Genomic DNA, 12,778 nt, shown 5'->3' on the forward strand with positions numbered 1-12,778 from the left:
TTGTATCAAACAAGTATTTGTTCACGATGTGTCATTTCAAAAGATGTACTATATCCCAGCTTGCACCGGATGTCAATGTGACTTCAGAAAGACGTTGGACAAGTGTGACATATTGGTTGAAATCAAAATCGGGTTGACAGTATTTTAAATGTCTAGTGACATAGCAAATTTAATGTTGTGTTGACTTTAGCAGTATAACACTTTACAGATACTGAGTGTTATTCTCCATACCTCATGACTAAGTTATTCCAAGCCAAGGTGACATTGATTTTGGTCACTGAACAACAACACAAAATGAACAAAATGTATTCTGTGTCAGATTGTCAGATCATCCTGACATTGAATTTTGGCCACCTGACGTCACAACCTAAATTCAATCAATACCAAAGTCTGCCAGCATCACTGGGCTTTGTTCTTTATGCTGTACCTTACAGCTAAATATCTTGATGGGCGTGAGACGTTGGGAAGACAGTGGATTGTGGTTAATAAACTTAAAACCAACAAAATATCAGCATCATGTCGTCAATATTCTACATCAAATTGATTTTGGTATTCGTTGTCCTGACAAATTGTGGTCACCTGATGTCACAACCTAAATTCAACTAAATGTCAACATGTAATGGTGTTGCTAGCTAGCTGGGCAGTGTCTGCACTGACTATTAGAGACTGCTTTTCAATGTAAAGATGCTCCGGATATGTTTTTAATTCTGTAAACCATGCTAATGAGATCACTCAGGTTTCACTCATTTTTTCTTATTTTTATTGGAATTTTCTGCTTCATTTTTAAATGACAGTGAACAGCAGTGGCAGCACATATAAGAGAAGAGGAAAAAATCAGACAACACGTAACCTGTTTCATAATAACAGATTAAACCAGCATTTACTACATCATGATCCTCTTCTGCTGGAACAAGGTAACCAGAGTGGGACCTTTGCAGCTCGCCTTAGTTTGGACTTCTTCTCTGATTCGCGGCAGGCGAATCTTCTCTGTCTTGGACTCTCTCTCATAGCAGGGACACACCTTCAGGTGCTCGGACATGGACGGGATGTCTTGGAGGCACCAAGCGTCCACAGGAGAGAACAAGGTGCTAAACTGCCATACCTGAAGTCACAGAGAGAGAGGCAAGGGAGATAACTGAATATTTCCAAGAAAGGAGAAAAAATACTTTTCACTAGTTTTTGCTTTTTTGTAAAATATTGGTCATAAATTCAGAAGTCCGGCTTTTGCTCTTACTTGATTTCATCTTGACTTTGCTCTGTTCTCCCCTCAGTTTTGACCCCCAAGAAAAGATTAAAAATCACTTTTGCTACTCCTACATTTTCCTGGTTCACTGGTTCTTCACTCACCATCTGTGTCACCCTCCACTTGGCTCGTCCATTTTTGTCGATCTTCCTCTCCCAGCGGAGGGTGACCATCCCTCTGTCCTGCAGCAGAGTGGAGCACACCTGTCTCATCAGCTGGGACACCAGAGCCAGCTGGGACAGGGACAGACTGTCCAGGAAGCTGGCCATGTGGCACAGCACCTCGTAGGGCAGTGAGCTCAGACAGTCCTCCCCTCCTCCTGCCCGACCTCCTCTCTTCCTCTGAGCAGTGGAGGAGTCCACTGAGCTCCTGGACGACTGGGAGGCTTCACCCAGAGAGACAGGGTTGGTGGGACGCAGGCTGTAGCAGCCCAAATCCTCGCTGGAAGTGGAAACTGTGGTCTTTAAAGGTGCGTTAGACTTTCACTGCTCTGCATGACTTTACATTTTACTTTCATGTTGCTTTAAGATAAAACAGATCTAATTAAAGAAGTGAGAAAAAAGGAGCATCAGTACCACATACGGTAATAACTAAGATGAACTGTAATCTCACTTGTAGGAGACGGTGGCTTCATGTGTGGAGGGCTTCAGCCTCCTCTGGCTGTAGGTGCACCCCAGGTACGCCAGCGGGCATCTCTGCTCGAACCATCCATTCACACTCATCTGGATGTCATTGTGGATGTTCCTGCATGTGAGAGCACATCGAGTTATAGAAAATGAGATGTAATTGTTTGTGTTGGTTTGGTCCAAAAGCGTTATTTAACCTTTAAACTAAAACATTATTGACCTAAAAAATGATGGGCATTTTTCATCTTAAAACTATGAGGATAGCAAACATTTCTGACCTATTATGGAATTAATTTCCTGCATACATGCAAGAATTTAAAGGGACAGTTCACCCTAAAATCAAAAATACATATTTTTCCAGTGCTATTTATCAGTATTGATTGTTTTGGTCTGATTTGCCCAGTGTCTGAGATATCGGCCGCAGAGTTGTCTGCCTTCCCTCAAATGTAATGGAACCAGATGGCACTCGGTGGAGCTCATTTCATGTAGGAACTATTTTCTTTCTACTGAACTACACCTGGCAACAGCATCATGTCACAGAAGGAGGCATACATGTACTCATGGACGAGAGGTTGTGCTTATCACAGTGCGAGATGTAAAAATTAATGGCGTCCTCGCCTGAGCTGTAATGTTTGCTAGCTCAGTGTTGCTGGGTGAGCGGGCAGTAGATGCGCTCTTCCTTCTGTGTGGTGATATGGTTGACTGATGTGGCTCAGTAGAAAGAAAGAAGTTCCTACATAACACTGCACACCACAAGATGTGTGGATTATCTTGTGTAATTGGGTCATGCTTTCTGGAAAGAACCATTGCTGTTGAGTTTTTCGAGTGTATTTTTCGGCACTTTGACCGCCTCAAGTCAAGCACCATCTAGTTCCATTATATTGGAGAGAAGGCAGACACTTCTACGGCTGATATCTCCAGCACTCTGCAACTCACACCAAAACAATCAAGAGTGATAAATAGCACTACAGGTGAGAGGAAAGGTATAATATTTTTATTTTGGGATGAACTGTGCCTTTAAGAAATATGGATTCTAAATCGTATTTGAAAAAAAAACACAAATTAAATCCCACCTATAATGTTTGCCATATTCTCTGCGCTGGAAGGCGTGTCCACAGAGGAACGTGAAGGCAGAGCTGGCCTTGTGGTGCCGGCTGGTGACGCTCTCCACCTGCAGCTGAAGGTGCAGCTCCAGTGGTTTTGCAGCGGTCAAGTCGGCCAGCGACGTGTGTCTCCGGAAAGGAGCGGACAGAAAGCTGTAGGTCTGTGTGCCCTCATCTTGCAACAGGCCATCTGTGCATACGCTCTCTGCAATCAGGTGACCCCTTTGCTCTTTCTCCAGGGAGCACAGCAGAGAGGCCTGAGGAGCAAATATACAAAACAGAGTTTGGAGGTTCACGGCCAGAAAAAATTGAGCATCAAATACTAAATTTTCTGCATTTGGGTGAATTTTTTATGCACCAATTTGTGCATCAGTTTATATTTCTCTTGAATTTTGTCCAAAAAAAATCCTCTGCTACTAAGTTTTCATTTCTTTTTTTTGGTCTTATGACTTATGACGATGTGTTTTCAGTTTTAATAGGCAGCTGTTTTTAGTGAAAAAGCTCCAAACTGTGCTCTACCGGCAAACAAATGACCAACAAAGTAAGCAACATGATGGTGAACACAGTGGAGCATTTAGCAGATAAAGAAACAGACATTTCCTTCAAGTTGGTGGAGACCAGAAACATAGGGAGTGAATACTGGACTCACATTCTCTAAAATCACTGCTATGTTTGCTTTGTAACTGCTGGATATGCAAATTTGGTGACAAGTTTGCAATTTTAACTTTATTTTTTAACTCTCACCTGAACTTCCTCCCACACTGGCATCTCCTCTGGTGCCAGCCCCAGGTCGCTGGTATCCACAGCTCGACTCTCCCTCTTGTAGAAACCAGGGTTGCGAATGCGGCCCTGCTTGGCAGAGAAGCTGGTCGGGGCTTTAAAGGTACGCACAGTGATGATCTTCATCGGCTCCACGTGTCCGTACACAAATTTCTTCTTCAGTTTTTCAGTGAGACAAGAGGAGGATGTGGAGGGGGCGATGCATGCACTGCTCCCCTGTTTGCAGGTGTTTGATGCCGTGGCACCCACACAAGTATCTGTTGTGTCCTCCTCGGTCAGAGTGCCCAGCTCTTTTCCTCTCCCTTTAGACGACCCCCGGCCTCTGCCTGCCACTCCAGCCTCCCTGCAACCACCCATCTCCATAGTGAACATTCGCTCCCAGGCGTTGTAGTTTTCTAACAGATCAGCATTCACTCCCGTGTCCCTGGCAAGAGCCTCTCTCTCCTCCTGGGTTAGCTCCTGCACATATTCAACCTCATCTTCATCCTCCTCTTCTTTTTCATCAGGGTCATGCTTGTCAAACATGTTAATAGACTCCCATGTAAGACCACTGGCCTCCTTTGCAGCTGCCCTCTCTGCTGCCTCCTTCTTCTGCTTCCGCTTCTCCTTCCTCCTCTCCTCCTCCCTCTTCTCTTCTTCTTTCTCCTCCTCCTCCACACTCTGGATCAACTCTGGGAACAATTTCTTCATCTTCATGGAGTGAAACAAGACGTCCTGGTCTTTCAGGGCCATGGCGAAGTCCAAACTCTGCTCTCTTTCTTTGAGCAGGTTTTCATGCAGCTCTGTGTTTGGATAAGAATGGGCGTCGTTGGCAGGCCAGCGGTTCCACTCCATGGAGCAGGACACCACGCTGGCAGGACACACCTGGAGGTGAGCTGCCCGCGAGGAGCGGGGCAGGTGGAGCGGGCAGCCGTACTCAGAGTTGAGGCAGGGCACCCTCACATTAGGGCAGAGCAGCAGGTGATCCTCTTCTTTGCACAGGTGGAAGACAGCTCCACAGAGCAGGCGGCAGGGGATGACCGCACAGCACACAGAGGCTTCCACCCGAGCCCTGCAGCGCCGGCTGTAGCAGGAGTCACAGTGGACATGTCCTCGCACCCTCGAGGCTCGAGAACGCTGACTCTGAATGAGTTTAAGGAGGAAGAGAGGAAGGAGAAGGAACAGACTGTCAGAGTCAAGAAAACTAAATCAGTCCTTGTATCATTTAAAAAACATAAATAGGCTTTAACCTCTATTTACTCCACTGACCCCCACATGTGAGGTGGAGGTCGAACTTCACACCTAGTTTCAGGCTAAATTTGTGCATAAAAAAATGCAAAAACATTGAAATTTTAGGGAGCAGTTCAGCCATAACTAAACAAGGAGTCCTTGGATTTATTATTTCACTCTGTGCATACATTATATAGCTTCAAAGAAAAGTCAAAAGAGAATAAACTGTATATGATACTGCCAAACACAGGAAAATAAGATGATTTTTACAACCTTATGGGGAGATAAAAATGAAAAACTGAATCTGAGACCATACCATGCTTCAGATCCTCTGGCACCAGTTTTGTATCTGAAGCTGTAGGTCAGTCCTGCAAACAAAGACGAAACTATAAATGTCAAAGTCTGGCATGTGAACACACAATAGCAGGATTGCAACAGGGTCCTGCAGCACTAGAGTCAACGGGAACAGTGAGGTTATAGACTTTATCCTACCGCTATAAGAGACTGGAAAGGAGAGAAACGTACTCCTTGTACTCCGTCTTGCGCTTTAAAGTGTCCCCGTGAGTGTGTGTGTCAATGTTATGTGTGTGTGTTATAAATAGAGCTGAGCACTGACTGAGAAATGTTACACAGGTGGTCAGATACATGGTGTGGGTTACCAGCCCCCTCAGAGTCTAAAAAAACAGGAGGTCTCACTCACCTTCTTCTGATTCACATTATGTTGCTGCGTTCAATTGATTTCTACCTGCAGACAGCAAAATGAGGCAGAGTCTGATTTAATATCCAAACAGTGTCCTCTAGTGGAGACTGAATCAAAGCATTGTCACTGCAGTCCGTCCAACAAATGAACTACTTGGTCTGTACAGGAAAAAGGTGCACATGCTTTTGGCCTCAGAGTGAAGACTGAAAGTCTTCAGTTTCAGTTTTGTGTCTGCAGTTTGAATCCACTGCAGAGACTGAGGGGGGAGTTATTTCCTGCTGAACCTGCTTGTTGCTGCTTGTCTAATTTTATCCTGCCAGTTCAAAAGGCACAGGGACGGAAAGCAACGTCTGCGGTGGCACCTTGGTAAGACCTTAGACTAGAAAAGCTTTGATCCCAATGTGAATGTGTTGAAATACTCTGATAATGTCTGGTTTTGTTAGCTGAATAATATTACTCCATAGTTGACATTTTACTGAAATTGCAGTTTTTTTTTAATTTAACAGAAACAGCATGAAAATGGAATAAGTAAATGTCAAGGCATTTTTGGTAAGAGTGCTTTGGAGCCAAATTGCAAGATTGACAAAAGCTGCTGCACTGGGGAAAATGTTTCTGACAAACTGTTTTTTTATGCTGTTGATTTGTTGTGTGGTCTAGAGTACGTCACTGGTTCCCAATCTGAAGGTTTATGTTGTGAATATGAGAAGTCATGAGATAATCAGAGAGAAAAACAACACCAACAGCATTAATGCTAGCAAAAACTCTTGAGAATAATTGGATAACTGGACCACATCAGCATCTAAAAATTATTCAAATAAAACAGAGAGGAAAAAAGTCAATCTTTGGTTTACCTGGTCATAAAAAATTAAATATGTGACTGCTGATGATGGATTACAACTAGATATTGCCTTGTTTTCAGGAGTTACAAGACATAATGGTTTAGGATCATGTGATTCACTGTTTACCAGTATTTGAATTCTCAGGATTGCTCCAAAGACCAGGGGCAAGTATTAAGAAAATGGGGCCCTGGGTACAGATTTGCAAAGGGCCCCACCACCCCTCCTAAATTCAACTACATATGGGGGTTCTTTCTCTTTTGTGTCTCTTTTATGTCATTTTTGTGTCTCTTGGTGGTTGTTTTTTTGTCTCTTTGAAGTCATTTTGTGTCTTTTTGGTTGTTTGCTGTCTCTTTGATGCCGTTTGGGGGTCTTCTTGTGGTTGCTTTGTTTCTCTTTGTTGTTGTTTTGTGTATTTTTTTGTCGTTTTGTGTCTTCTTGTGGTAGTTTTATGTCTGAGGTCATTTTGTGTCTTCTTGAGGTTGTTTTGTATCTCTTTATGGTCATTTTGTGTCTCTTTAAGGTAATTTTGAGTCTTTTTTTGTAGTTGTATTGTGTCTTTTTGAAGTCATTTTTTTCCCTTTTTGGTAATTTTGTGCCTCCTTGTGGTTGTTTTGTGGGGGTTTTTTTGTGGTCATACTGGTCTGTTCTTTGTCATGACTTAGTCTCGGTTTGGGTATTCTTGACCACAACACAGCTACATGTGGCAGATTATACTGATTAAATAATAAATCTTAATTTTCTGAATTTTTCTTGCAGGAGCACAAAACTTCTGATTCAAGGTCCCGTAGACATGGTGAGTAACAGACTTTAAAGAGTTTTGCTGCACCATGTTTAATATGCTGTTTTTCTATGTTGTTAATCTTCATCTCTTATCCCAGTTGGCTCCTCTTTATGTCTTTCTCATCCAATTCAGAGTCACCGTTCTCGAACTTCTAGGGTGCAACAGCATGTCCACTGTGACTCCTGCTACACCCGGCGCTGCAGGGCTCGGGTGGAGGCCTCTGTGTGCTGTGCAGTCATCCCCTGCCGCCTGCTCTGTGGAGCTCTCTTCCACCACTGCAAAGAAGAGGATCACCTGCTGCTCTGCCCTAACGTGAGGGTGCCCTGCCTCAACTCTGAGTACGGCTGCCCGCTCCACATGCCCCGCTCCTCACAGGCAGCTCACCTTCAGGTGTGTCCTGCCAGCGTGGTGTGTTGCTCCATGGATTGGCTCCGCTGGCCTGTTAATGAGACAGACCCACACAGCGCCATAGTCCTGCAAGAGAACGTGTTGAAGAAAAATGAGGGGCAGAAGGAACCTCTGGATCTCGCCATGGCCCTGGTAGATCAGTCAGAACTTTACGACCGCCTGACAGTTAAGCCAATCTTTCCAGAACTGATGGAGGAAGAGGAAGAGGAGGTAATAAAAGAAGAAAAGAAAGAGGCGACGGCAGTGGGCGGATTTGTTAATGGTGCCACAAACAAGGATGACAATGAAGGTTAATCAATGACACAACAAACAAGTCAATACAATACGTTGATGTAATGTCTGATCTTCCCCATCTCTTGTCTTTACATCCCTCCTGCAGGTCTCCACACTCCTGTTCCTGCAGAAAACAGCTCGTGTGAGAAGAATGTTGTTGAAGAGCCTGTACAGATCAATGTGGGACAAAACACGGGCATTAACATCGAGAAATACAACCTGTTTGAGATGATGTTCAGCATGGAGAGAGGCGGCTGTGCTGTCGCTCAGGAAAACCTAAACAAACCCACAGAAACCCCAAAGCCAGACGAGAAGATGACAGACAAAGACACAGAGAAAAAAGAGACCGTGGCTGTAGACACAAGTAAGACAGGTCATGCCCCGTGGCAGGAGGGGGTGCTGGAGCGTCTGGGGCAGGATCTCACCCCACAGGAGTACAACATGTATATGGTGCATCATGGGCGCATGTTGCTCACCTTCGGACAAATCAAGGCCTGTACACCACGCGAGGAAGATTTTGTCTATGGTAGCCTGGAGCCTATCCCAGTCCAGACCCTGCGCTCTTTCAAGGTGAGTAGAAACTCCATTTTTAAAACAGTTTTATCAGCTTTATAAGCTGTCAGTATGCATCAACTGGAGTGATAAACTTGTTATTCCACGAATCTCCCCGTGGGCTGTGAAAGTAACATAGTCCCAAATTTTTAGACCCATTTCTGCCCAAAATTTGATGTCAGGTACTGGTCCTCCAGCAGGAAGTTCGAAATCAACTACAGCAGTTAGCAAGGGTCCTTCATGAAACACATTCAATTACAAAGTGGCCAAATGCGGCTTTTACGACAGTTCAACCCAAAATCAATTGTACTCTTATCTGTAGTGCCATTTATCAATCTAGAATATCTAATTGTGAGCAGTTTTCATACAGGGACAATTTTTTTTCTACCGAACAACACCCACCAACCATATCACCATGCAGAAGAAAGTGTGCATCTACTGCTAGCTCATCTGGCACCACTGAGCTAATGAACTTTACAGATCAGCTCAGGAGGACACCATTAATGTGTGGGAAGAGGTTTTGGTGTTTGTTTGTTGTTTTTTTTTGGTGCTTTGAGCACCACAAACTGAGTGCCATCTAATACCATAATATTAGAGAGAAGGCAGACATCTCTACAGCCTATATCCTACACTCGGCAACTCACACCAAAACAATTTAGATTGATAAATAGCACAACAGGTAAGACGAAAAATAGTTGTTTTTGATTTTCGTATGAACTCTCTGAGGATAATTTTGCTGTTCATGATAGTCTTTTCATTGTCTCTGAGAAATAAATCAGCTTCTTCCTGGGAGATTACCAAATTCTAGTCAGTTTCCACAATGTAAATAAGAAGCTAAAGGAGCTAAAGAATAAACCAGCAGGAGTTATTTTGCTGTGCTCTTAGGCTTCTCAGAGGTTTCTCAACTCTGAGAACAGATAAAATACAGAGTTGAGACTTGTTTGAGTTTTCTTTTGTAGCTCACTGTAATCCCAAGAGTGGATTATTTCAGACAAAGATTACTGAAGTGAGAGAAGAAAAAGAGCTTTTTAAGATCTTGAATTAGGATCGGGCTGAGACAAGAGGGAGACGTTTATCAGGAACTGAATTTAAGAAATACAGTCAAAATATTCTGTTCATGTTATATTGAACTCAGTTTTGTCTCGGGGACAAAAAAGAGATCTTATTGTGATTTTTGCTTTCCTCTTTTAAAGATGTGTTTATTGGAAGATCTTGGTGTCTAATGTAATGCAATATATTATTTATTTATTGCTAAAAGGTCCCTGACAGTTATCACTACAGCTCGCGGCGGATTCATCAGTACGACTCGACTAAGCCTCCTAGCGAGCCTCGTGGTGTGGACACATCTGACCTCGAAGTCAACGAAGAGGACTGGTATAGCGATGAAATACAGGCTACCCTGCTGGGCTACGCTGAGAGGGAGGTCAGGGGTCACAAGGTCAGTCAGATATTTATGACTCTATACATAAAAATATATAAACTGCATACATGACCAGATGAGGGAGATGAAAGTGGAATTTTGTAAAGCTGCTTGAGAATTTTTGAATTGAACACGATAGATAAAAAGCTAAATAAAATATTTATAGTACCAGCTACAACATTTGGTCTGTAATAAATATGCATATTATATTTTTAAATTATGCATGTTTTGGCTTAAACCAGTTTAAGTTACTCCAAGTTTATTTTTATATTGTTTGGCTAAGTAAGAATTGAGCCCCTGCATGCTGTTAAGACTTATGGTGAATTTATTGATAGCTTCATTTTGATACAACAATCTTGTGATGGAAATGAGTGGAAAACACTTACTTAATGCAAAAAAGTGGTTTGGTCCTTTTACTAGAATGAGTCACGTGTTGTGATTGAATGGTTTCCATGCAGATCAGCGAGCCAAAGGCAGACGATGGGATGTTTTGCAACGTGGGAACGCAGACGCACTGGTTCCGCTCAGCACCGTTTAAAGCAAAGACGACCCTGACAGAGCTGAATGTGGACAAGCCGCTGAAGCTTCGTCTGCAGCTGGAGTCTGAGAGACTGAGCGGCAGACACAACAGAGGCAACTGCATCTTCACCTTCATCTGCGGTCACTCCTTCCTCCGCAGACAGTTTGCCACACATTTCAGGTGTCTGTTAATACTGCTGACGTGGGTGTGTTTGACTGGATTGACTGCACTGACCTTACTTCTGTCACGTCATTTTCTAAGGACTAACATTAAAGTAACAAATGCTGATTTGTCATGTCGATTATCAAAAGGGTGTAACCAATTAGAAATGTCAGCTGGTAGGAAAAATAATGTTCATCTGAAACAGGCGTGTTTAATAAGTGTATAAATTCTCTTCTCCTCTCTAGGAACGTCCACAGTGACATCCAGACGAGTCTGAGTGGATGGTTCGAGCAGAGATGCCCTCTATCATACCTGGGATGCACTTACAGCCAGACGAGATTTCAGCCCTCCACACATAAAGCCACCGTCTCCTACAAGTGAGCACATTTCACATCCATATTCAATATTTGGGTCTACCATTTGTCTTTAAATAGGGGCCATAAGTTATTTTTTTAAACAATGTGAAAGGGGTCACTTATAGTGATGATTTTACATAGAATTATCACCTGAATGTGCAGCATCTCCCAGCTTTAAGGGGGTTTATAGTGAGTTTCAGCTCACTGTTCAGGCTGTTTTCATGTACTGTTTGAACATATACTTCGGAGAAATAGTGCCGCTAAATTTATGCATAACCCACACAATTGTGAAGGCTGCGATCATGTGACCAATGCACTGTTTGTTAGAGTAGAGATGGAAGTAGTATAAAGACCAAAAATCCACATAAGAAGGCAGGTTAGGGTGATGGCTTGGTCAAACAAGACAGGACTTTCCCTCAGGAAAGTGGTGTTTGTGCCCAGTATGAAACCATGGAAAGTTGGAGTCGTTTTGAATTCAACTAAAACACAACAAGCCACAGCACTAATGTTGTCTCTTTGAAGGGTCTTACAGACAGTCCATTTTATCAGTTTCTTTTCAAATTCTGATTGTTGTATTCTCAATTTGTGCAGAAGTCTTTTCACGTCAAATATCAACAATTTCCAGACAGTTTTTCCAGAGCAAGCGAGCCTGCCTGGCTCAATATCCTGGTTATTGTCTTAGATGCTGATATTAGAATTTTAACAAGATATCAGTCTTCATGATCATTAAGATTTTGACCTGCTCACACTTCCCAACTCAGTAAAGTAACAAAAACTTTGACACAAACAGATCAAGTTTAATTTATATTTCTCTCTGGCTTTTATTTGCTTCAATGAATGAAATCCTCAGTAGTATTTTCTCTTCCCTGCAGTAAGCAGCTGAGGACTTTTAACTTGCGTCCGACTCTTGAAGCCCCTGTGGGTGACTCCTCCCGGCCATGCAGGAGCTCAGTGGGCTCCTCCGCCTCGCAGAGGAAGAGAGGAGGTCGGGCAGGAGGAGGGGAGGACCCTCTGAGCTCGCTGCCCTATGAGGTGCTGTGCCACATGGCCAGCTTCCTGGATTGTCTGTCCCTGTCCCAGCTGGCTCTAGTGTCCCAGCTGATGAGACAAGTGTGCTCCACTCAGCTGCAGGAGAGAGGGATGGTCACCCTCCGCTGGGAGAAGAAGACCTACTCACGTGGACGAGCCAAGTGGAAGGCCAAACCTGTAAGATATACATGCTAAATCATCACCATCCCATACTGACTGCGATCCATGTTTTACTTTTCTCTCCTCCTAACTGTCCTCTTGTGTCTCTCCAGGTCTGGGAGTTCAGTAACCTCTTTTCCTTAGTGGATTCATGGCATATGGCTGACGTCCCTCCTATATCTGCTCATCTAAAAGTCTGTCCATACTACGAGACCTCCCTACACAGTGAGCGTGTTCCCCTCCTCAGCATGACTGAGAAAAAGGAGGGCAGCCAGGAGAGGATTAGCCTCGTCAACCATTTCACAAAAAAACAGATGGCAACAAAGAAAAACACATTTTAATTCTACCTGCTGTGTTATTTGTGCATTATTATGCACAGTATGTCATGAAGCACAACACAGAGCAAATAAAATCAATTTTAACTTAATTTGTTGTTCTTTATGAGCTAGATAATATTGAATATTATGGAATTAATGGTTCATGTGTACAGCTTAGTTTTTTTAACTGCAGCATTTTATCATATAAAAAAAAGTTTATTATAATATACGATTTGGATTGTGATTTTTTTTAAAATGTATTACAAAATTAGAGCTGGAATTATTAATTGATAGTTGATAG

General features: G+C 43.1%; 2 protein-coding genes across 2 annotated transcripts; one reads left to right on the plus strand and one right to left on the minus strand.

Annotated features, from left to right (window-relative positions):
* Window positions 1-817: 817 nt before the first annotated feature.
* Window positions 818-5,521, minus strand: LOC121952859 (F-box only protein 40-like). Its single transcript, XM_042499710.1, has 7 exons — window positions 5,454-5,521; window positions 5,278-5,329; window positions 3,717-4,874; window positions 2,943-3,229; window positions 1,856-1,987; window positions 1,348-1,684; window positions 818-1,102 (listed from the first exon to the last, which is right to left on the minus strand). Exons 2-7 carry the CDS (start codon window positions 5,278-5,280, stop codon window positions 884-886), a joined length of 2,136 nt encoding a protein of 711 aa, XP_042355644.1. The 5' UTR covers window positions 5,281-5,329; window positions 5,454-5,521; the 3' UTR covers window positions 818-883.
* Window positions 5,522-5,953: 432 nt separating this feature from the next.
* LOC121952870 (F-box only protein 40-like) lies at window positions 5,954-12,587 on the plus strand. The gene is made up of 9 exons (XM_042499727.1): window positions 5,954-6,027; window positions 7,257-7,293; window positions 7,414-7,978; window positions 8,069-8,532; window positions 9,773-9,952; window positions 10,393-10,634; window positions 10,862-10,993; window positions 11,845-12,178; window positions 12,274-12,587. The coding sequence occupies exons 2-9, from the start codon at window positions 7,291-7,293 to the stop codon at window positions 12,499-12,501; spliced, it is 2,148 nt and encodes a 715-aa protein (XP_042355661.1). The 5' UTR covers window positions 5,954-6,027; window positions 7,257-7,290; the 3' UTR covers window positions 12,502-12,587.
* Window positions 12,588-12,778: the final 191 nt, after the last annotated feature.

The sequence above is a fragment of the Plectropomus leopardus genome, chromosome 13 (assembly GCF_008729295.1).
Source record: "Plectropomus leopardus isolate mb chromosome 13, YSFRI_Pleo_2.0, whole genome shotgun sequence".
Lineage (NCBI taxonomy): Eukaryota > Metazoa > Chordata > Actinopteri > Perciformes > Serranidae > Plectropomus > Plectropomus leopardus.

Bases quoted from the DNA above. Each gene is read 5' to 3' on its own strand.
- LOC121952859 (XM_042499710.1), bottom strand. The intron at 1,685-1,855 runs GTGAGATTACAG...TTCCACTTCCAG, and splicing joins GAAGCCACCGTCTCCTACAA to CGAGGATTTGGGCTGCTACA. The intron at 1,103-1,347 runs GTGAGTGAAGAA...CTGTGACTTCAG, and splicing joins AGTGGAGGGTGACACAGATG to GTATGGCAGTTTAGCACCTT.
- LOC121952870 (XM_042499727.1), top strand. The intron at 9,953-10,392 runs GTCAGTCAGATA...GTTTCCATGCAG, and splicing joins GGGAGGTCAGGGGTCACAAG to ATCAGCGAGCCAAAGGCAGA. The intron at 10,635-10,861 runs GTGTCTGTTAAT...TCTCCTCTCTAG, and splicing joins CAGTTTGCCACACATTTCAG to GAACGTCCACAGTGACATCC.